This window comes from Triturus cristatus, chromosome 7 (assembly GCF_964204655.1).
Source record: "Triturus cristatus chromosome 7, aTriCri1.1, whole genome shotgun sequence".
In the NCBI taxonomy this organism is placed as follows: Eukaryota; Metazoa; Chordata; class Amphibia; order Caudata; family Salamandridae; genus Triturus; species Triturus cristatus.
Window position 1 is genome coordinate 550008966 of NC_140590.1, and position 23307 is coordinate 550032272.

Consider the following 23307-nt stretch of genomic DNA (forward strand, 5'->3'; position numbering starts at 1 on the left):
GAGACTATTAGTTATAGATTCCTCACCTTAGAATAGATACCCCAACAATACCAACCCCGGAGGTGGGTCTGCAAACTAAGTTCACACTGGGAAGTCCTGGAGAACAGAACAGCCGAAAAAAACATCTCTCCAGAGTTGGTTGTCCAGGCAGTAATGCTTTGTAAATGTGTGCAAGGATGCCCACGTGGCTGCCTGGCAGATGTCAACCAGAGGAACTCCATGTCCCAAAGCAGTAGTGGCTGCTGTCACCCTGATAGAGTGGGTGTGCTGTCCAACTGGGGGTTCCTTTTTAGCCAAAGAATAGCTGATCTTAATGCATATGACAACCCATCGAGAGATGGTACGTTTCTGCACTGACTGACTGACTGTTCTAGAAGCCCACAAAACCCACGAAGAGTTGATCGTCCACCCAGAAGTCTTTAGTGCGGTCAAAGTAGAAGGACAGTGCACATTGTGGGTTCAGACGGTGGAGTCTCACCTCCTCTTTGGAAGGATGCGGAGGATGGTGGACAATGTTATGGCCTGACCTGTGTGGAAAGAGGTAACCACTTTGGGCAGAAAAGAGGGCCTAGTATGAAGAACCACTTTCTCCGGATGAACAACAAGAAAGGGAGGTTTGGAAGATAAAGCCTGAAGCTCACTCACCCTGCGAGCAGAGATGATGGCATGGAAGAAAGCAGTCTTCAAAGTAAGGAGACAAAGAGGACAATTATGTAGTGGCTCAAAGGGAGCACACATAAGTGAGGACAAGATTCAAGTCCCACTGGGGCATTACAAAAGGAGAAGGAGGAAAGAGATGAGTAATGCCCTTCAGAAATGTTAACAATAGGGGACTTGAAAAGAGAAGGCAGATCAGGAAGGCGAAGAAAAGCCGAAAAGCCGAAAGATAGCCTTTAGGAGTGCCTAGAGCAGAGCCCTGCTGGGCTAAATAAAGATTGAAGAGGAAAACCTCTGAAAGTGGGGCAGAAAGTGGATCCACAGCCTTTGCTGTGCACCATGCCACAAATTTGTTCCATCTACAGGCATATACCGTTTTAGCGGAGGGACGCCTGACTGCCAAGATGACATTACAGATTTCGGGAGGAAGGTCGAAAGCGGTCAACTGCCGCCGCTCAATCTCCACGCAAGGAGGTAGAGACTGGACAGGTTCGGGTGGAGGACCGTCCCCTGCTGCTCCGACAGAAGATCCTCCCGAAGAGGAAGTCGGATCAGAGAATCGATGGCCATGCTCAAGAGCACGGGTACCAGAATCTTTGTGCCCAGTTCGGAACCACAAGAAATACTTGGGTCCGGTCGCTCTTTATCTTCTTTAGCACTCTGGGTAGAAGTTGTACAGGCGGAAAGGCGTACAGGAGGCCACAATTTCACTCGCGACACAATGTGTGACAGAGCGGGTGCCGCCTTGGAAACTCCAACGTGCAGAACTGCTGACATTGCGCATTCTCTTCATTGGCGAATAGATCTAACCAAGGCTCTCCCCACTGCTGAAAGGGACCTTGCACCACCTCCAAGTGAAGACGCCATTCGTGATCCATTATTTACCGGCATCTGAATTCGCCTGCCCTGGCGTTCAAGGAACCCACCAGGTGTTGAACAACCAGAGATATGCCCTGATGTTCCAGCCATGCCCAAAGGCGAAGAGCCTCTTCGCATATGGTCCAAGACCCCACCCGCCCTGTTTGTTGCAGTACCACATGGCAGTGGTGCTGTCCGTGAACACCTGCACTACTCTTCCTTTGACAGAAGGAAGTAATGCCTTCAATGCAAGACGAATCGACCGGAGCTCCAGAAGGTTGATGTGGAGCCCGGACTCCGCCAGAGACCAGAGGCCTCTGATCTCCACCTCTCCCATGTGGCCGCCCCATCCCAGGAGTGACTCATGTGTCACCACTGTGAACTCTGGTTGGGGAAGGGAGAGGGACCTGCCGTTGACCCAATCTTCGTTCGTGAGCCACCACTGCCGGAGAACGATCTGCCGTTGACCCAATCCTGGTTTGTGAGCCACCACTGCAACTGACTTGCAGTCCCCTTCGAGATCTGGGCAACATCGAAAAGATTTCCCTGATGCTGTGCCCACTGGAACTTCAGGTCCCACTGCAGAGTCCGTATATGCCATCTGGCATGATCCCCCAGCAGGATGTAGGAGGCCAAGAGGCCCAGCAGCCTCATGGTCATTCTCCTCGAAATCCGGGATAGAGGCTGAAACATCGGTATCATAGTCCAAATATCCCGGACTCGCTGCTCGGGAGGATAGGCCCGAAACTGCGCTGTTTCCAGAACTGGTCCAATGAAACTGAGCTTTTGAGAGGGAATCAGAGGGCATGTTGACTGAGGAGGTCCGTCGTAGTCTGGAGGTGGGAGACGACAACCTGGAGCGAGATAGGGGAAGACTGGAACCCCTGACCTGTACAGATGAGCTGCGACCACCGCCATCACTTACGCGAACACCCGAGGGGCGCTGGCAAGGCCAAAGGGGAGCACGGTAAACTGAAAATGCTCATGGCCTACAGTGAAAAGTAGGTAACTCCGGTGGGAAGGCAAGACGGGGATGTGAAAATAAGCGTCCTGCAAGTCTAACGCTACCATCCTGTCTCCAGGGTCGAGGGCAGACAAGACCTGAGCCAGGGTTAACATTTTGAACTTCTCCTTCCGAAGGAAGCAGACATCCCTGAGATCTAAGATAGGACGCAGGCCTTTGTCCTTCCTGGGTACCAGGAAGAAGAGGGAGTAGCAACCACGACCTACTTCTGGCACAGGGACTCGTTCGATAGCTCCCTTGGCCAAGAGAGCCGTAGCTTCCTGGCAGAGAAGGGCCAAGTGATCATCTGACATTCGATGGAGCGTTGGTGGCATGGAGGGAGAGGTAGTCTCGAAGGGGAGGGAGTAGCCCTTCGGACTATCTGCAAAACCCACCTGTCCGAAGTGATGTTGTACCAGTGGGGGAGGTGATGGCAGACTCTGCCGCCCACTGGCAACTGGTGGCCCTGAAAGGTCAGACTAGGAAGGGTTGGAGGCTGCTGCAGGGGGGGTAGTGGTGGATTGGCCTGCCCGCTGGCCCCCAGACACACAACGTTGGGTCCCACGTCCCCGGCCACGCAAAGGCTGGGCAGCTTGTGCAGCCCTGTGGCTCTGGGTGGAACATGGTGGGGCACACCTTCCGTAGCCACGAGAGGGGAGAAAGGCAGACTGCATGGGGCGAGAAGTTGCTGCGAGGCCCAAGGATCTGGCCATAGCACTAGTCCTTGAAAATCTTGAGCGCGTTGTCCGCCTTGTCACCAAACAGGTGATGGCCATCAAAGGGTATGTCCAAAAGTGTAGATTAGACAACCCCAGAGAAGCCAGACATCCTCAGCCAGGCATAGCACCTCAGGGCTACCGATGTGGAAACCGTCCTACCCAGAGAGTCGGCGGTATCCAGCCCACACTGAATAGTTTGCTGCGTCTCAACCCTCAGCAACAGCGCGAGTGAGCAAGACCCGGGCCTCCTCCGGGCACTGTGGCAGCACTTGCGCGACCGTATTCGACACTGTGTGTATAACGGCCCAAGAGACATGCGGTGTTTACCGACCGCAGTCCTAAGCTGGCGGAAGAAAACATCTTCTTCCCAAGATGGTCCAGCATCTTGGATTCCCTAATGGGGGGAGCAGTAGGGAATGCGCCTTTGGAGAATGAAGCTTGGACCACCAAGCTCTCAGGGGTAGGGTGTTGGTAGAGGAAAAGTGGGTCGCCCAGGGCCAGGCGGTGGCTTCGGGCAATCATCCTGTCCACAGGAGCCCCATGTGCTGAGCTTGGACCAAGTGCCCAGAGGATGTCAGTAAGGGCCTCATTAAAAGGCAGCAGGGGCTCCGAAGAGGCTGCTGCCGGCTGAAGTACCTCAGTCAGGAGGTTAGTCCAGACTGCCACCGTAGGAAGCTCGAGGCCGAAGGCCTCAGCCGCCTTACACAATACCACAGCGTAGGAAGCTACCTCTTCCATAGCCACGGTAGGGGAAGAAAGCATACCAAGGTCTGGAGAGGTATCCAGACCACTGGCATCACCTAACTCCTCTCGCCAGTCCGGCTTCTCAAGTTGGTCTACTAGAGGGTCAACAGACCCCACCCAGTCCCCCTCACCCTCCTCCGGCTGCCACTTAGGGCGATAGGGAATGCCAGGAATGAACAGCGGTACAAAATTACCCTCAGGCACCGGTACAGACGTCGGTCCGACACCGTGTCCAAGTTGGGGGTGAGGCTGGGGTTGATGCCAGTTGGGGGTGCAACCGTCATCGGGGGAGTCATCACTGGAATCAGCGCCGGGAAGGTACCGTGAGGTCGACCGGCGCCGAACTGGATCCAGGCCTGGATCCTTGTGGACCCTACGGCGCCGAGGCCGGAGCCGCCGGCATTGAAGGCCTAGGGGCTCCCAGCCGAGTCCGTGGGGCCGAAAGGCACGCCTGTGGAATTGGGCTGCTTAAAGATGCTGTGCAGCGCTTCGTAAAATGCAAAGCTGGGCAGGGGACGCTCCGGCTCCTGGCAAAGGAGGGAAGCACGGAGCCGACCCAGCGGCCTCCGAAGAAGGAGCCAAAGAGTGATGATGCTCCGGGTCCCGTGTCGGCCGACGGACGGGGAGAAGGCGAAGAAACGTTGCCGCTCTTCGCCTTCTCCCCGTCCGTCGGCAGACGACTTCTTGTGCTTCGACTTACCCGAAGAGTGCGATGACTTCGAGGACAACCGGTGATGACTCCACGGCCGGTCCCACGACATTCCCCTCGACCGGCGCGGAGCAGACTGCTGGGCCTCCAAAAGCTTTAGGGAACGCTCCCACAAAAACTTTGGATTCAGGGCCCGGCAGTCGCAGCACGACTTCGGGTCGTGGTCACGCTCCAGGCACCAGAGACACACGAGATGCGGATCGGTGACCGGCATCAACTTGTAACAGGAGTCACAGGGCCTGAAACCGGCCCGCCTGTTGGACATCCCTCGTGCACCAGGAGTCACAGTCTCGAAAAGATGTCGACAAAAGTTAAAAATGGTTTAGTCAAAAAGTGACTAAGGGGCAAGCTCTCTCCTGATCTGCGCTGGCTGGCGCGGAAAAAGAAAGATCAGACGTCAGTGCATAGAGGCGGCATCTAAGTAGACACCGCAACGTCATCCCGTTCACCACGACGCCGGACGTGGAGTCGACCGATGCCACCTACTGACACGCAGGGGTACTGAAAAAGATAAAATTTCTCCGGATCCAGTCTGACGCCTGGAGGTAATTCTAAGGTAAGGAATCTATAAAAAATAATCTCTTTAAGGTACATTTGGATTTGGCAAAGTCGTAGCAGCTTGCACGACGAACTCCTCAGCAGTAGGGTGCCGAGAAAGACAGACAGGGTCATCCGGAATAGGACGATGGCGATGGGAAATGGCACGATGAACAGCGACCCCAGTCACTGGCCTCAACCAAGTTCCCAGAAGAATATCATATAGAGATTCTCCATAGGGCAGTAAAGGTTCAACACCTGTCACACCCTGATGAAACAGGTCCAACAAAGGTTTGGATGACAAAGTCACCGAAGGAAGCTGCAATTTCAAGACATCAGCAGCTCTCCTTATAACTTCAACAAAAGCTGCACTAGCCTCCGTTGCGGGGAAAGCAGATCAGAAACAGGAGAGGGTTGTAGACTACCAACCTCACCCAATGCAGCCCAAGAACCTTTGATTTGATAGTTTATATAGTGCTCGATTGCCTGGGGGCGTCTTGGCACTGCTTACAAGCGAGTTCTAAAACTGTAAAGATTCACTCAGTGACTAGTTGTTGAAAAGCCAAGTTTTTCGTGCCTTCCTGAAAAGTAGGAAGTTTGAGCATTCCCTGAGCTCCAACAGGAGAGAGTTCCAATTTTGCTGTCCTACAATGAATCTTTTTCCACCCCACTGAACTCATTTGATCCTAGGGACGACCAGAAGTTTAGCATTGGATGACCTCAGTTGCCTCGTTGGAGAGTACCAAACGAAGCTCTTTCTGAAGAAGTGTGGACCGTTATGTAAAGCCTTAAAAGCTATGCATAAAGACTTAACCTCTTCCATGCTCATGACGTCTCCCGGCCGTCATGAGTCACGGTGGGCGTGTGCGGACGACGGCCGGGAGATGTCATGACCACGCCCGCGATTGGAATGTCCAACACCGCGGCGGAATTTGCGCCGCAGTGAAGAGGCTAGATTGGATTATTTTACTTATTGGAAGCTAATGCAGCATGGCCAAGCCATGGGAAACTAACTGATACCTAGGGTCCTCCAATAGCAGTTGTGCTGCAGCGTTCTGAAGCATCTGTAATTTCTGCAGTAGTCCTTTTTGGATGTTAAGGAATAGAGCATTCCCGTAATCAAATTTAGAAAGGGCTAATGCCATGACCACTGTTTTTTTATAGGTCTAAGGAAATAAATGGGCAGATCTTCCTCATTATTTTTAGACTAAAAAATACTGAGGATGTCAGGGAATTAACATGGTCTTTAAAGGTCAGTGTGTTGTCAGAGATGACTTCTAAATAACTCACCTTCTTCACAGGGAAAGGTAGAGTAGCCAGATCTTTTGGCCACCAGTTTTGGGATCAGAAGGAGGTGTTGTTGCCCAGGAGCAGGACCTCGGTCTTCCCAGAATGAAGTCTGAGGTAGTTGGTAGTCATCCATTTATTGATCTGGGCCATACAGGTGTGAATCACTCTGCTGTTTCCACTGGATTTCTTGAAATCGAGAACACCCACTGGGTATCATCTGCATTTGACACCACCGAAAAACCAACTGATTAATCAGTTTTACTAGTGGGGTCACGTAAAGATTGAATAGGGTAAGTCTCAAAGATGAGCCCTGCGGTACTCTGCATAATAGTCTGAAGAGGTCAAAGGAAAAAGGCCCCATTGTTACCTATTGCGCTCTGTCAGACAGAAAGGACGTAGTAAGAGCTGTGCCCTTTCTTTCAAGTCCTAGGAGTCAGTTAGTTAGAATGTTATGATTTACGGCGTCGAAAGCTGCTGACAAATCCAATGGGATCATGCAGCCCTCCCTCCTTTGTCCAATTCAATTCTCATTTCTTCTGGGGCTGCCACTAAGGCAGTCTCCATGCTGTGTGCCGCTCGGAAACCGTACTGAGTGAAATCTAAGTGGTTATTATTGTTTATGACAGAGGTTAGTACTAAATTAGGATCTCTTCCTAGTACCTTAGAGGAAAACGGCAGTTGGGCAATGGGTCTATGGCTACTCTGTTCTACTGGGTTAAGACTTGATTTTTTAATTAAAAAAAAAGATGGAAACATTTTTCCGGTCAGCCAGTTAAAGTCCAGTGGTATTGATTCTATTAAGAATGTTCATGAGTTGACCGCTTATTGTTTCTGCCACTTAGTGAAATATCCGTGGGGGACAGGGGTCGGTTAATGACCAAGACTTGGTTAGTTTTATCAGCTTTAATACTTGATCCGAATCGAACAGGGTGAAGGATTCCAGTATTGTTGACCTCCGAGGTAATGTTAGTTGCATCCAGAGATCTGTCATGATTGCTGTTTATTGCAAAGGTGTTAAAGATGTCTGCATCCTTACCCAGAAAAAATGTTGTCAGTGAGTTGCAAAACTCCTAACTACCGTGCTGCTCTTTGAGGTTAGGTAATTTAGCTAGACTTTTGACTGTGCAAAATAGTTCTCTGCATGAATCTTTAGATTGTAACATTTTTGATGAGAAATATTTGCTTTTTTCTTCTAGGATTAATTTTTGTAGTCGCCTATAGATTTGGCATAGTCATTTTTGGCTGAAGGATCATGCTTGAGCCTCCATTCTCGTTCCTTCTTACGGCAAAGCTTTTTTTGTACTTTAGATTTTTCAGTGTACCAAGGTTCTGAAGGGGCTCTGTGCTGCCAAGAGTAATGTTTTAAGGGCGCCAATGGTTCCACTGCAGCGCTAATTCATGAGGAGTAGTCGTGCACTGCTTATTTGATCTCTGGGTTGATATGCCTCATTGTGTTAGCAAAGGATACCTAGAGGGCACAGGGATCTATTTTACTCAAAGCTCGACTAGCTGTATCTAAGGGAGTCACATAAGGACTGGGTTGTAAGCGTGGGATAGTAATTGAAAATATTATGTTATGCTGGCTTCTATAAGAGTGTTACAGCAAACAAATGATGGACGGAATGCTGACAATGCAAACATTCTCCCCCAGTAAAAAGATCTGGGTTAAATCCATCGTTCTTTTGCCCACTGCGCCACCCCAGTTTGGACCCAGCCATATGTAAATCAGTCTTGACCCTGTGCCCCATGGGAACAGTCCAGACCGAACTGCCAGGCCAGGTCCTCCCTGGACCGGAAACAAGCATCCTGGGACCGGTTTCAGGGTATGTCACCCTTCTTCAGCCAGGCTAGCTTGAATCCAGTGGCGCAGTGAACAAGGGACCCACGTCTGGGCATACCCATCCCACTTAGGGCGAAAAGTGTTACAGCAAGCAAATGATGGACGAAATGCTGACAGTGCAAACATTCTCCCCCAGTAAAAAGATCTGGGTTAAATCCATCGCTCTTTTGCCCAGTACGCCACCCTAGTTTGGACTCAGCCATATGTAAATCAGTCTTGACCCTGTGCCCGATGGGAACAGTCCAGACCGAACTGCCAGGCCAGGTCCTCATTGGACCGGAAACAAGCATCCTGGGACCGGGTTCAGGCTGGACTGTTCCCATGAGGCACAGGGTCAGACTGATTTGCATATGGCCATGTCTGAACTGGGGTGATGGAGTGAGCTAAAGAATGATGATGGATTAAACCCAGATCAGTTGACTGGGGTGAGTGTTTGATTTGCTCAAACGCTCCGTCCATCATCCCCTTTGGTATCGCTTTGTTTGCCCTAAGTTGGCAGCTTTGCCACTGGATTCAAGATAGTCTGGCTGATGAGGGTTATGAACCCGATACCAGTCCCAGGACGCTTGTTTCCGGTCCAGGGAAGACATGGGTTGGCAGTTCGGGCTGGACTGTTCCCATGAGGCACAGGGTCAGACTGATTTGCATATGGCCATGTCTGAACTGGGGTGGTGGAGTGAGCTAAAGAATGATGAGGGATTAAACCCAGATCAGTTGACTGGGGGGGGGAGTGTTTGATTTGATCAAACGCTCCGTACATCATCCCCTTTGGTATTGCTTTGGCTTCTATAAGAGGGCTTATACTTTCCAAAAAAGAAGCTCTTGACCCGGGAGCATGATTAATTAGCAGGCCTTTGAAAGTGTAAGATTTACTAAGTTCAATTTGAAACATAAGCATTTCTGATTCTCTGATTACATCAACCTTAACCCCTGAAACTGGCAAATAGTCTCAGTAGACAATGGCTACTCCCCCCCCACCCCTCCCTTTTTCCGATCCGGTCTACTTTAAGAATAGAGTAGCCGATAGGTAGTGCTTGTACCAGCTCTGGTTCCGACGCTACATCCGCCCAAGTCTCTGTAATGAAGACTTTATCCAAGTTGTGTGCCTCAGCGAACTCTGCGAACTCGAACTTGTGCTTTATCAATGTGCGTGTAAGAACCTTTCACAAGAGGCTGAGCACGACTAACCAAGCGGTCGATGTCACCGGCATCACAGCAACAGAGCCCGCTCCGACTACAGAATGCAAAGGTGAACATGTGAGAACCGCAGTGGTTATGGGAGGCGTCTCCAGCGTCGATCGACGTCGGGTGTCGTCGAATCATCATGCACCATGAGCGTCGCCGATGTTGGGGTGGGGTTGTTCCCGCCTCCGGCGCCAACTAGCGATGGAGTGGTGACATATCAACCTCCTGTACTTCAACCTACGCCGTCGCGTCACAACTGAAACCGCACCAGGCTGTGCTCAGACGGCGTGATGACCCCAGGCACAGAGTCGAGGTCTTCGATCGGCGCCGAGGGCGAACCCACCAGCATGTTTACACACAAAGTACTCCCAACCTCCTTGCGGCCCGAAGGCGCTCCAGGGAGGAAGCATGGACCCAAAAATGCATGCAAAGCATGATAGTATGCCTGCATCTGGGTCACAGTTGCCCTGGCACCAGGATAAGTTGGGAGGCACGGGGTCGACTCTTGTGCGACATCCTCCGGTAAGGAACAGGAGAAACTAGCAGATGCCACGTCATGGCGCGGTGAGGCCGAGGGACGCCGCCACCTCGATCCACTATGACAGGATTTTCGCAACTTGGGTGAGCGACGCTCACGGAAAGGACTCCTTGAACGGTCCCTGTCCTAAAAACCGAAGGCATAGGCACACGGTTTCCTGACGCAAAAAGGCGTAGGAGTAGATAAAAAAATACAAACGGCCCGAGGAACCGCTTCTCCGGATCCGCGTTGCTGCACGGAAAAGAAGCAACTGGCGTCCACGCTTGAGGAGACTTATATGGCACTGCTGATGTCACATCCGGAAACAATGTCATTGCGGAGCCCAACGGCGCTGTCCCTGGGAAGAATTCAAAAGTTAAGGAATCTGCGGTTCGATTTCTCAATCAGATATGAGAAACCCCTGATGAAATTGTAAAATGGAACAAAACATGTTGGCTGGGCTATCCTCATTTTAAACAATATGGTATTACAATAAAGAGACCTTTTCAACACCGCAAGACTAAATGTGACATCTTTTCATAATCCTGGGAATACTTGTTCAAGATATGAATCTCTCCTGTTAGACTTTGATGGACTAATGTGTAAGGTTCTTATAGAGTGCTTCCCCCTAGGAGATTTCATATTCAGACATTTAAAATTTGTGTTTATTGGTGGCTGCATTCACAGGGGGTTGAGCACCAAAACACAGGATTCCATATTTGTAGTTGGTGCCATGCTATTTTACCAAAGCTGATGAATTTTCTATGTACATATGAGGATGTTACCTGCTGTCATTTTCTGTTAGAACTTCCTAAATATGTACTTTTTAGAGAAACCCCTCAAACTGTCACCAGAATGTTGTGATAATTACTCGTACATCCTGGGTGTCTCCTACTCAATATTCACACCCTACAAATATGCTGGCACCACACAGTGGAATCGACACATGGTCTCAGAGCTGGTCGAAATACAATGCAAGCATCAAGGAAGACATGTTCACTACACCCTTGCAGCCTAACAACCTTTGCCAGATCCCTAGATTTATTTTTGCCATTTGGAGTGGACTGGAACATACTCGTTTCTTGCTCACTGATTCCATATAATACAGTAGTACCATTCATGTTTTATCTGTCTCCTAGCTATATTTTTCTGTTCTCTTATTCAGCTCAGGCAATCTGTGATACAAAATTTTGTTTCAAGATTCATGCAAAAAGCCACAATTATCCTCTGTGCCATTACAGGGACAACACCTACCAAGCACCTCCTGGCAGGTATGCAGAGTAAAGGTGATTCAATGCCATAAGAAAAGTTTAATTTTATCCATTTTTTTTTTTTTTAAATGTGTTTAAGACAAAAAAGGTACAAACTTACAAACATCCCATTTATTTAAAAGTACCAATACCAGCACATACCTGTGTGATATATAAAAGGTTCCAGTCACGGCGCAGCTGCCATGATCATAACGATACATTCCTCTGAGAGCTCGTGGGTTCCAGTGTACTGCCTCTTAGCAAGGATAAGGAGTATGGACGTATGATGTCAAACTCCTTTCAAGACATTCTTAATATATCCCAACAGGAGCACTAACAGGGTTCTGTTGATCTGGTATTAAGTAATAGTGTCCACAGTGTCCAACACGGACTTGCAAAAAGCCACCACTCCAGGGCAGTTCCATGCCAGATCTAGAAGATTTGCATCATGTACTCAACATAGCTTTCATCTAGCGCCATCTACAAGACCCATTTGACATAAAATAGAGGGGGTAGGACATGAGTCTATGAAGGAATTCAAACTATATCAGATGCAATCAAAAGTTCAGGGGTAACAAACCAGTCAAGGTACAACAGTATTCCCATTGTTTCTCCATTAACTCTGTGCCCAAATATCGCTGCTAGAGATCACGAGCCCTCACAATACAGAGTGGTGATTTATCTTGCATTGTGGCATATAGCCGGATAATGAGTTGACTTGGGGAGGTCGAACCCATCATAGTTTTAAGTACCTGCAGCTCCAGTGGAGTGACAGGAAACGTCGGGAATGCCTCTTGGTCTGTGGCATGGAGTCTACGGACCAAAAATGCATTGAGTGAAGAGCTGTTCAGTACTGCCTATATGTCATGTATGCTGACAAATGTGCCCCCAGGCAACAGTGGCCCCAGTGTTTTCAGTTGTAGTCGTTTTAGATGTGCACACACCAGTCAATCGAATGTTAGTGGCAGAACCAAGTTCTGCATGGTGGGGATCAAACTAGCGTAAAGGGCTGCTAAGGCCACTCGTTGTCCGCGTTGGTGCCATGCCCAGACAGTGCAGTTTATGGTATCCACCTCAGCCCTGAGCTGAATTTTATTCTTAAAAGTTCTGAGGTAAGCTAAGGAGAATAAATCAATTCTCACTTCCAAAAATGTACAGGAAAGATAACACAAAAGGCGTTCCTTTTCCCAAAAATCAATTTAAGGAATTCTGTTTTTACCAGAATACTTTTTACTGAGGAGGTCAACTTCGAAATCTGCTTACACCATGTACAGAGGGAGTTTAAGTTTTTGTGCTGTTTGAAAACTTGTAAATAGACACTCATGCTTTAAGGTTTCTTGCACCTTTGACCACCATATTGTAACCATGTTTCAAATCACTCTCCTGGGTCCTTTGAAAATTAATTTGAGGCACTGTGTTTGTAAATATGCTGATAAGAAAGGAATAGCACAAGCCTATTTATCTATCTATCATTTTACAAAAACAAGCTTCACATGTTAAGACACAAGGTAACTGACACTCTCCTGTTCTCCTTCACCTCAAGTGGAGTAGTCTCAGTGCTGTCCTCTCTGATGCAGGCTGCCAGTTCATCTTTCTCGCAGCACAAGAGGCTAGCAAGCATCTTGTCTGCTCTGCTCTCCTTGAAAGCAGACTGCCTGCTCTTTTTACCCACCATCTTAAGATACAAAGCCTGCTCTTCTCACCCTTGGTATAAGTGCAGGATGCCTGCTCCTCTCCCTTATACATGGAGTACAGGGCTCCTTCTACTGGCCAAATGCAAGCTACTTACTAATCTATTTCCCTGTCCAAGGAAAAACTGCAGGCTGTTGATTATCTATCATGCAGGCTTTCTGCTCTTCTACTTCTAGGGTGTCTGCATACCTCCAGCTCCTTTCCACAATGAGGATTATAAACTGCATGCCAATGTCTCCTCAAAGGCGCTCCAGAGGGGCCGGACTGCCCAAATATGGGGTGCATAGCCTCATAAAATTAATTGAGCTAGATGGGAATAGCTCTGGCTATGTCAGAGAAAGCATGGAGGAGAACCTGATTCAGGTTCCACAGAACTCTGGAGTGTCGCTCCTCCTGTGCCGCATCAGAAATCTTCAATGGGTGAGGCAAAGTCGAAGACCACTTCGGCTTCTTCGATTTCTTGTGCTTGTGGAACTTACTAGACTTTCGCGTGAGATGGCGGTCACTTCACGTATCTTTGCAAACGTTCCTGGGACCTTCGCGTCACTAGGATATTGAGCATTGCAGAATCGTCAGGCGGCGAGGACCTTGGGGGAGCACTCCCTCAATGCCTTCGGATGCATGGCACGGTAGTCCTCGCAGGTCTTAAGTCGTGGTCCGTCTCTTCGATTTCTTGTGCTTGTGGAACTTACTAGACTTTTCCGTGAGATGGCAGTCACTTCATGTATCTTTGCAAACGTTCTTGGGACCTTCGCGTGACTAGGATATTGAGCATTGCAGAATCGTCGGGCGGCGAGGGCCTTGGGGGAGCACTCCCTCAATGCCTTCGGATGCATGGCACGGTAGTTCTCGCAGGTCTTAAGTCGTGGTCCCTCTCCAAGCACCATAAGCATACCAAGTGTGGGTCTGTCACAGACATCTGCATGACACAGGCACCACATTGTTTGAAACCAGTCGGTATCTTAGGGTACACCAGGAAAGAAAATTTCTCAAAAATTGTTGACAAAAAGTAGAGTAAAAACAGTCCAAAAACTGAGGGCAACTCTGACTGGATCAGCGCTATCTGTTGCGGAAATAAAAGCTGACTTCAGCGAGCCAGGGTGGCACCTATAGAGTTACCGCACATGTCACTTCTGGCACAGACTACACCGACACGGATCTGACACCACCCACCAGCGCATAGGCTTACTGATCAAATACATTTGGATCCAGTCTGACGCCTGCGAATTATACGAAGGTAAGGAATATGCAGATAGAAGTCTTTATCAGATGCTGCCTGTTCCTCTTTCAGGCAGAGAAGAGGCAGACTGCTTCTCTCTTCTGACAGCTCAATAAATGCTACCTCTTCCTCTCTCCTGCCAGCCAATTTTGTACCGGTTCTTCCACTCTGAAGCAGCTGGAGAGAAGTAAATCTGCTGCGGTCTTAGAAGGTTGAGTGCACACCTTATGTCACACCCCCTTATCAGCTGAGAGCATGCTGCAATTTGTCACAGAGACAAAGTGCAGGCTGCCTGCTCCTTTCTCATACAAGTTTGGTATAGATCTCCACTTATTTATTTTGCAACTGTTTTTCCCCTCAATTTTGCTGACATCACTTACTTCACAAAAACCTGGCGCTTCTGTTGGTGATCAAACAGTCCAAAGCCATGACTGGTCCCGAAGGCTACAAGCTTCCATTCTGAGTGCAAAGCTAGTGCAGTTACAACAGCAGGTGGCTTGCACTGAACCATGGCGAATGGCTGGAAACCAGGCGGAAAGCGCACAGGTTCCTCACGGATCTTCAGCTTCTCGTGACCTTTCCACCGATATCCTTCTTGGTCCTGCAGCAGGTCCACCACTGTGTGCTCCACTACATGTTGGGACTCATCATCATTCAGCTCCATCATCAGAACCTGAAAAAAAGGAGAGTATCAGATATGAAGGGCACTCAAGCAGCTCATAGAAAAAGATATAGTGATAAACAGTGAACACGCAATAAAAATGCTAGCAGTCCTCTGTCACACAAGTATATTCAAGCTACTATCTGTTCTTTCCCTGCCGGGAGTTATTGATAACGGAGCTTTGACATACAGCCCAACACCAGCTGCCTATAGATGCAAAAACAAAGGTTGATGCCACAGACTACAAGAAAAAGCATGCCACCTTCTAAACTCATGACAACCACTACAACAATTAGCTATAAAACAGGAACAGTCAGATTGAAGAACCACTTCACTGGAAATATGAAATAAGAAGCGATTCATAAATGACATCTTGTCAGGCAACCCTGAAATAAAATAAAATGAATGAAATGAAAAAAACATTTGTTAAGTGCGATAGCTACCCTCAGGCGTCCTAGCGCTACGGACGTGTGCAGTTGAACAATTGGAGACTATTCAGGTCTGTTAAAAAACAGGGTTTTTAAATGTATGCGGAAGGAGAGTAAGTTGGGCTCTGATCGCAGATGGAGGGGATGGGAGTGCCAAAGTTTGGCCAAATTATAAGAGAATGAACGGCCCCCACATCTGGCTCTCTTAATACTGGGCACTGTTGCGAGGAGAGAAGATGCTGATCTGAGCTGTCTGTTCAGGTGGTAGGGGGTGATCAGTAATTGATTGATGGCAGCGCCTGTTTTCCAAAAGTCTCGGTGGGCGTACACAGGGCCTTAAATTCAATTCTTTCCCTGACTCGGAGCCAGTGAAGGCTCTTTCGTACGGGTTTAACTGGGAGTCGACGGGGAATCTGGAGGAGTGATCGGGCTGCGCAGTTTTGGATGAGCTGGAGTTTGCGCAAGGTGGTTTGAGGGACCCCTAAGTAGAGGGCATTCCCAAAATCCAAGCGAGACAGAATGAGACCCTGGACCATGATCTGTCTCGCTTGGAGAGGCAGTAAGGGGAGAATGTTCCGTAGAAGCCTGAGTAGACCGAAGCAAGTGGCTGAAAGTTTAGCTGCTTGACAATTAAAGTTAGGGAATTTTCCAGCCAGATGCCCAGGCTCTTGATTCTGTCCTTTGGCACGGGAGCAGGGTCAAGACAGGTAGGGCACAATGAGTCGATGGTGAGCTTGGAGGAGTTACCTAAGAGCATCAGCTCAGTTTTGTCTCCGTTCAACTTGAGACATGACAATGTCATCCATTTGGTCACTTCTTCTAAGCAGTCCCTCAGACTGTTATGCGCGGTGTATGGTTGATTGAGAGCCACCGCTAGCTGAGTGTCGTCGGCATAGGTGATGATTTTCATCCCGAAGGGGCAGACAATCTCAGCTAGGGGGCTCATATATATATTAAATAGCGTAGGGCTCAGAGAAGAGCCCTGTGGCACACCGCAGACAAGAGGCTTGCTGGGGGAGGTAATTTCGCCCTCAAAAACCTGGAAAAAGCGGTCTGAAAGGAAGGATTCAAACCAGGCAATCGCTTTTCCTGAGACTCCTAAGCTGGTAAGTCGATGTAATAGAATGTTGTTGCTTACAGTGTCGAAAGCGACACTTGGGTCAAGGAGGATGATTGCGCAGAGCCTCCTTGATACAGGATCTTCCTGGCCTCCTCCGTCACTGCAACCAGGGCGGTTTCAGTCCCATACATGGGGCGGAATCCCGTCTGGGAGGGGTCGGGCAGGTGGTTGGTCTCTAAGAACTCCGCCAATACTGAATTGGCATGTTTCTCAAGGATCTTGCTCAGCCAAGGTAACAGGGAGATTGGTCGATAATTACTGGGGTTATCTTGGTCTAGGTTGGGTATTTTGAGGAGGGCTTTAACCATCGCCCGCTTCCAGGGAACTGGGACGGTGCCGGCAGATAGGGAGGTATTAAGCAAGTCGAGTATGGTGGGTAGGATTTTGCCGGTGACTGGAAGCAGGGTGTGCGGGGGTGCCAGGTCATTGGGGGAGCCGGATTTCACCTGATGCATAATGGATTCTAGCATGGTGGGATTAAGAAGGGGGAGGGATTGGAGTGTAGCTAGGGGATGGGGCCCTGATTCAGGTGATTTGGTGGGCAGAGTGAGAATCTGAGTGGGGGAAAAGGAGGTATAAATGGTTTGTATTTTTTGGAAGAAGAACTCTGCCAAGTTGTCACAGCGGGTTTGTGCATTGGTGGGGTTTGGAGGTTTTTCTGGGAGCTTAAGGAGGGTTTTCGCAATGCAATATATTTCCTTGGGCCTGGAGGCAGCTGCCTTAATTTTTTCTTTGAAGAAGGTAGATTGTGCGATTTTAATTTTGTTTTTGTAGATGTTTATGGTTTCTCTATAGGCAGTTTTACTGGAAGGGGAATAATCCAGTCGCCATTTCCTCTCGAATTGTTTACAGTGACGTTTCATTTCCCGTAATCCAGAGGAATACCAGGAAGCAGTCCCGGTGCAGCACTTACGTTTGGTGTGTTTCATAGGGAGTACGGAGTCTAGGGAGTTGGAAATCCATCTGTTGTAATCCTCATTGGCTACAGTGGGATCAGGGTTGTTGGGTGGTCTGGAGGTTTCAAGAGCCGCCAGCCAGTCAGCTATGGGGAGTTTTGACCAATTTCATCCCCTACGAGTAACTGTATTGGTAGGAGAGAGGGGGTCTGAGGTAACCCAGGAAAGGGGGATCGGGAAGTGGTCCGTCCATGGGAGGGGGGAGGGAGTTCCCACTATGAGATCTGCGCAATTACTAAAAACGGTGTCAAGTAAGTGACCTTTGGTGTGGGTCGGTTTAAGCACTAGTTGTTTAAATTGTAGTGCGGAGAGGCTGGTGGTCATTTCTAGGGCGGTATGGTCCAAGGTGTCGTCAAAATGGATGTTAAAATCCCCTAATAGTGTAAAATTAGATGGGCTACATGCTAGGTTTGCAATAGTGGGGAGAAGAGTATTAGGAAATTGTCCCAAAGTTCCAGGTGGGCGATATACAAGTATCCCGGAAAAGGTGCTAGTGGGGGAGAAGTCTATGGCGAAAGGGAGACTTTCACAGTCTGGTATCGGGTTTGGGGAGCTGCGGCACCTATAACAATCTTTATGGATGACTGCTAGGCCACCTCCTCTTCCCACTATGCGGTCTTCACGTAGTATTGGATATCCTTGAGGGGGGGACTGGATGAGATCGGGTTCTGACTCTGTATTGAGCCAGGTCTCCGCCAGAAATAAAACATCTGGATTGAGCTCTTCTATAAGCATGGAGATTTCCATAGTGTGTTTAGGGAGTGACATACAATTCAAGAGGTACATGCTTCGCTGAGTCTTTTTGGTTAAAGGGGCAGAATGGAGCTGAAATCCGCAGTGTGAGCATGTGGTATGTTGGTCTGCTAGGTTCCAAGAAAAGTGGCATAAAGCAGGATTTTTTCCTCTTAGTTTGAGAAGAGATGTGGGACTATAGCTCCCGATATGAGTGGGAAAACGAGCAGGGGTTATGGCCCCTGGCCCCGGCCGGCCGCACACAGACAGGCATGCCTTCGGCGCGTACGCTGCACGAAGCGTCTGGCATTAGGTTTTTATGCTGCAGTTAGAGATGTGAGCAGCCAATGACGCTGCTAGTGGTCTAATGTGCCGCGCCTCCCTCCACATCAATCGGGAAGATTCCCGTGATGGACCGGGGAGATTGCGGGGTGCCGGGTGTCAGAGAAGTACAGGAGAGCATGTGAGTAGAAAGAATTACTTTTTAAAAAATCCGTAAGGATTGCGGTGTTTGAAAATCAAGCAACACAGTGAGATTCAAACTAAAGTACCGTAGGAGCAGAGTAGCTGTTCTGCTACAGAGCGCGTCCACTGCGCGAAGCGAGTGGCATTAGGTTTTTATGCTGCAGTTAGAGATGTGAGCAGCCAATGATGCTGCCCCCTCCTCCCCTCTAGCCCGGAAGTGGTCTAATGTGCCGTACCTCAATCCACATCAATCGGGAAGATTTCCGTGGTGGACCGGGGAGATTGCGGGGTGCCGGGTGTCAGAGAAGTGCACGAGAGCGTGTGAGTAGAAAGAATTACTTTTTGGAAAATTCCTTAAGGATTGCAGCGTTTTAAAATCAAGCAACACAGTGAGATTGAAACTAAAATACCGTAGGAGCAGAGTAGCTGTTCTGCTATAGCGCGTGTCCCCTGCAATTCTCAGCTCATACAAATGGCTCATCTCTAGAACAGAAAAGACAGAAACAGGCTTATTCCACACCAATACCAAACAAGCATGGGTAGTCACCTATAAGTGACTCCTAATAATATGCCATGTCATACCTAAGTTGCAGAAAATACAAATTCAAACAAAGTCCTATTCAATTAAAAATATATGACCGAATGCCATATATTAACAACTTCCCATTGTTTGGAAAGGTAGAAACCAGGTCATTCCTGAAGCCAAGCCACAACAGGACCTACATACTGAATCCACAGAACTTCCTTTTCACAAAACAATCAACATATGCAAGTCGAATCAAGGAGAATGGAATTTAAGGACAACTATCAACCTTTATAATAATAGAGGTAGCCATAATACCATCTACAATCAGCAATACTGCGATACTCAGTCCTCATAAGTAGAACCCGCGGTTACCATCAAAAGAACATTACTCCAACAAGAAGGCTCACTAAAGCAACCTAAATATAAGAAACATCAGCTGGATCAACAAAGTGCAATCAGAAACCAAAAAGCACTGGGACGTAAGCCTACAGGTTCCCAGGTTACAAAAACAGCTTAATTCCATTCACCATGATCAAAAATACACCAGACATCAAAGCCCTGACATCAGACGAGAAATTAGTAGGGAATATGCTACTTACCAGTATGCATCTGTTCTTGGCATGTAGAGCTGCAGATCTACACACTTTTGCATAGATCGCCATCTGGTGTTGGGCCCGGATGTTTGCAGTTTGTTTTTCCTCTTGGAAAGTGTTTGGAAGTCACGAGGTGGGTGACTCCTCCCTTGGTTCGTATTGCGCATGGGCTTCGGCTCCATCCTCAGATTGTTTTTCGCCAACAGGGAAAGATGGAGCGTAGTAATAACAGTGAAGAAACCCATGTGTGTTGTATCTAAATAAGATAGACTGGAACAGATACAGGTAGCCGGGGTGGCGGGTGGGCGTGTGTAGATCTGCAGCTCTACATGCCAAGAACAGATGCTTACTGGTAAGTAGCATATTCCGTTCGAGGCATATGAGCTGCAGATTACACACTTTTGCATAGACTATATAGCAGTTCCCAACCTTAGCGGCGACCACCGGTATCTGTTGCAGTGGTTTGAAATAGTGTTTTTAGTACAGCCTGGCCCACACTAGCTTGTTGCTTGGTTTGCACATCTACACAGTAATGTTTAGTGAAAGTGTGCGGTGTTGACCATGTAGCTGCCTTGCAGATATCATCTAATGAGATGTTCCCTAGAAAAGCCATAGAAGCCCCTATTTTCTTGTAGAGTGGGCTTTAGGGGGAACAGATAGCGTGCGTGTTGCTTTGTGGTAGCAAATCTGTATGCATTTTACAATCCACCAAGCTATCTCTGATTTAGAGATGGGGTTGCCTTTATGAGGTGGAGAGAAAGAGACAAACAGTTGCTTCGTCTTTCTGAAAGGTTGTGTTCTCTGGATATAGTAAAGCAAGGCCCTTTTAACATCCAGTGTGTGTAGAGCCCTTTCTGCAACAGTTTGAGGTTGCGAGAAAAAAAACGGTAATTCTACCGATTGGTTTAGATGAAAGGGTGAGATGACTTTGGGTAGGAATTTTGGGTTGGTACGGAGGACAACCTTGTTCGGGTGCATTTGGAGAAAAGGTTCTTGTATAGTAAGTACTTGTATCTCACTGACCCTTCTAAGGGAGGTGATGGCTACAAGGAAAGCTGTTTTCCATGTGAGGAATTGCAGTTCGCATTTATGCAAAGGTTCGAAAGGCGGTCCCATTTGCCTTGTGAGAACTATATTTAAGTTCCACACAGGTGAGGGTGGTACTCTGGGGGGAATTATTCTTTTTAGGCCTTCCATGAAGGCTTTAATGGCCGGCACTCTGAAAAGTGATAGGTGCTGCCTGTTTTGTAGGTAAGCGGCAATTGCTGCGAGGTGTAGCCGAATGGATGTATATGCTAGGTTACACCTTTGTAGATGGAGCAAGTAGCATATGATGTTCTGTATAGATACGTCTAGAGGGTTGATTGTGTTGTTATGGCAATAAACAACAAATCTTTTCCACTTTGCAGCGTAGCAGGCTCTAGTGGTAGGGTGTCTAGCTTCTCTGGTGACGTTCATACAGTCAGGGGGAAGGTTAAGGTATCCGAATTCTAGGATCTCAGGAGCCAGATCACAAGGTTGAGCTGAGCTGGGTCCGGGTGTCTGATCTCTCCATGGTTCTGGGTTAGGAGGCATGGCGAGAGGTGTAACTTATGGTGTGGCACTACCGAGAGTTCCAGCAGCGTGGTGTACCACAGTTGTCTGGCCCATGTTGGAGCTACTAGAATCAGTGTGAGGGAGTGCTGTTGTAGCTTTCGCACCACTAATGGAATTAGTGGGAGAGGTGGAAATAGGGCCAATGAATTACGCATATCGCATTGCCTTTGGACAATGGGTGTTGGTATCTGGCGGCGAAGCTTGGGCATTTTTTGTTTTCGTGGGTGGCGAAGAGGTCTATCTGTGGATGCCCCCACATCTGAAAGAATGGGTGAAGAACCTGTGGGTGAAGTTCCCACTCGTGTACCTGCTGCGTCTGTCTGCTGAGCAGATCTGCCATGGTGTTTTGGACTCCTGGGACATGTTGGGCTAGGAGAAAGATTTTGTGTGGAATTGCCCATCTCCATATGCTCTGTGCTAGTTGAGAGAGCTGTGGAGAGTGTGTGCCGCCTTGTTTTTGAATGTAGTACATGGCCGTCATGTTGTCTGTGCGAATAAGGACTGCTTTGCCTAAAATCTGTGTCTGAAAGGATTTTAGGGCTAGAAAGATTGCCTGTAACTCCTGATGGTTGATGTGGAGTAACTTTTGTTGCGGCGTCCATGTGCCCTGCACTGTGAGGTGTAGTAGATGAGCTCCCCAGCCGGAGAGCGATGCGTCTGTTGTTAGGATTATTTGTGGAACCGGGTCCAGGAACGGTCGACCTCTGGAAAGATTTGTGGTGTTCCACCACTGCAGAGAGCGATGGGTGCGACCGTCTACCAACACCAGATCTGTCAGTTGCCCCTGGGCCTGGTTCCATTGGCGCGCTAAGCACTCTTGGAGTGGACGCATCTGGAGTCTTGTATGAGGCACTATGAAAATGCAAGAGGCCATCATCCCTATCAGTTGCATAAACACTCTTGCTGGGAGGGAGTGTTGAAGTATGAATTTTTGACGCAAAGCCTGAATGCTTGCAATCCTGGCCGGATTGGGGTAGGCTATGGCTTTTGAGGTGTCTATGGTGGCACCGAGGTATTGTTTTATGTGGGATGGTGTTAGCTGGGACTTTTGGTGGTTCACCGTGAAGCCTAGTTGGTGAAGTAGTTGGATTGTAGTGGCGGTGTGGTGTACACATTGGTTGTAGGACGCGGCTTTTATCAGCTAGTTGTCCAAATATGGAAAGACGTGAATGTGCTGTCTTCTGAGATGTCCCGCCACTACCGCTAGGCACTTGGTAAATACCCTTGGTGCTGTTGTGACCCCGAATGGGAGCACCTTGAACTGGTAGTGTTGCCCGTCCACTACAAATCTGAGGTACTTTCTGTGGGCATTGTGTCGGAATGTGAAAGAATGCGTCTTTCAAGTCCAGTGTGGTGAGAAAGTCGTTCTGGGAGAGGAGCGGAAGTACCTGCTGAAGAGTTACCATGTGAAAATGGTCCGAATGTATGTATGTGTTTAGAGGCCTGAAATCTAAGATAGGTCGTAGAGTCTCGTCTCTTTTTGGTATCAGAAAATATAGGGAGTAGACCCCTACGTTTTGCTGATCGGGGGGACCTGTTCTATTGCGTGCTTTTTTAAGAGGGAGATTACCTCCTGTTTTAGTAACGTGGAATGTTCTTGTGACATTGGGCGTTACATGGGTGGAATGTTGGGTGGGGGGGGTAGATGTGAGTTCTAGGCAGTACCCTGAACGAATAATTTGGGTCACCCATTTGTCTGATGTGATGGTCTCCCAGACGTGAAGGAAATTTTGTACTCTGCCCCTGACCGGAGTGGGGTGGTCTGGAGGGAGCAGGGGAAAGTCATTGGGTAGGCGGTGTGGCAGAGCGGGCGGTATTTATTTTGCCTCTGCCTTTATTGTTATTGCCTCTATAGCCGCCTCTTTGATAACCCCTTGTGAAGGTGGACTGAGGAGGGGATTTGTAGGACGTGGACGCGCTGTCTGAGGAGTAGCCTCTTCCCGTGCCCCGAAAGAAAGAGCGGTGAAAGGAGCGCCTAGGAGGGTGTGACTGTAGGGCTCCCATAGATTT

At 48.6% G+C, this 23307-nt stretch overlaps 1 protein-coding gene across 2 annotated transcripts in view; it reads right to left on the bottom strand.

Annotated features, from left to right (window-relative positions):
* LLGL2 (LLGL scribble cell polarity complex component 2) overlaps positions 1 to 23307 on the bottom strand; it is a 682570-nt gene that overhangs the window by 300651 nt on the left and 358612 nt on the right. For both annotated transcript variants that reach the window (XM_085616998.1, XM_085616999.1), the window contains exon 15: positions 14601 to 14893. In XM_085616998.1, coding sequence (XP_085473124.1) covers positions 14601 to 14893 — 293 coding nt within the window. The remainder of the gene's footprint in view (positions 1 to 14600; positions 14894 to 23307) is intronic.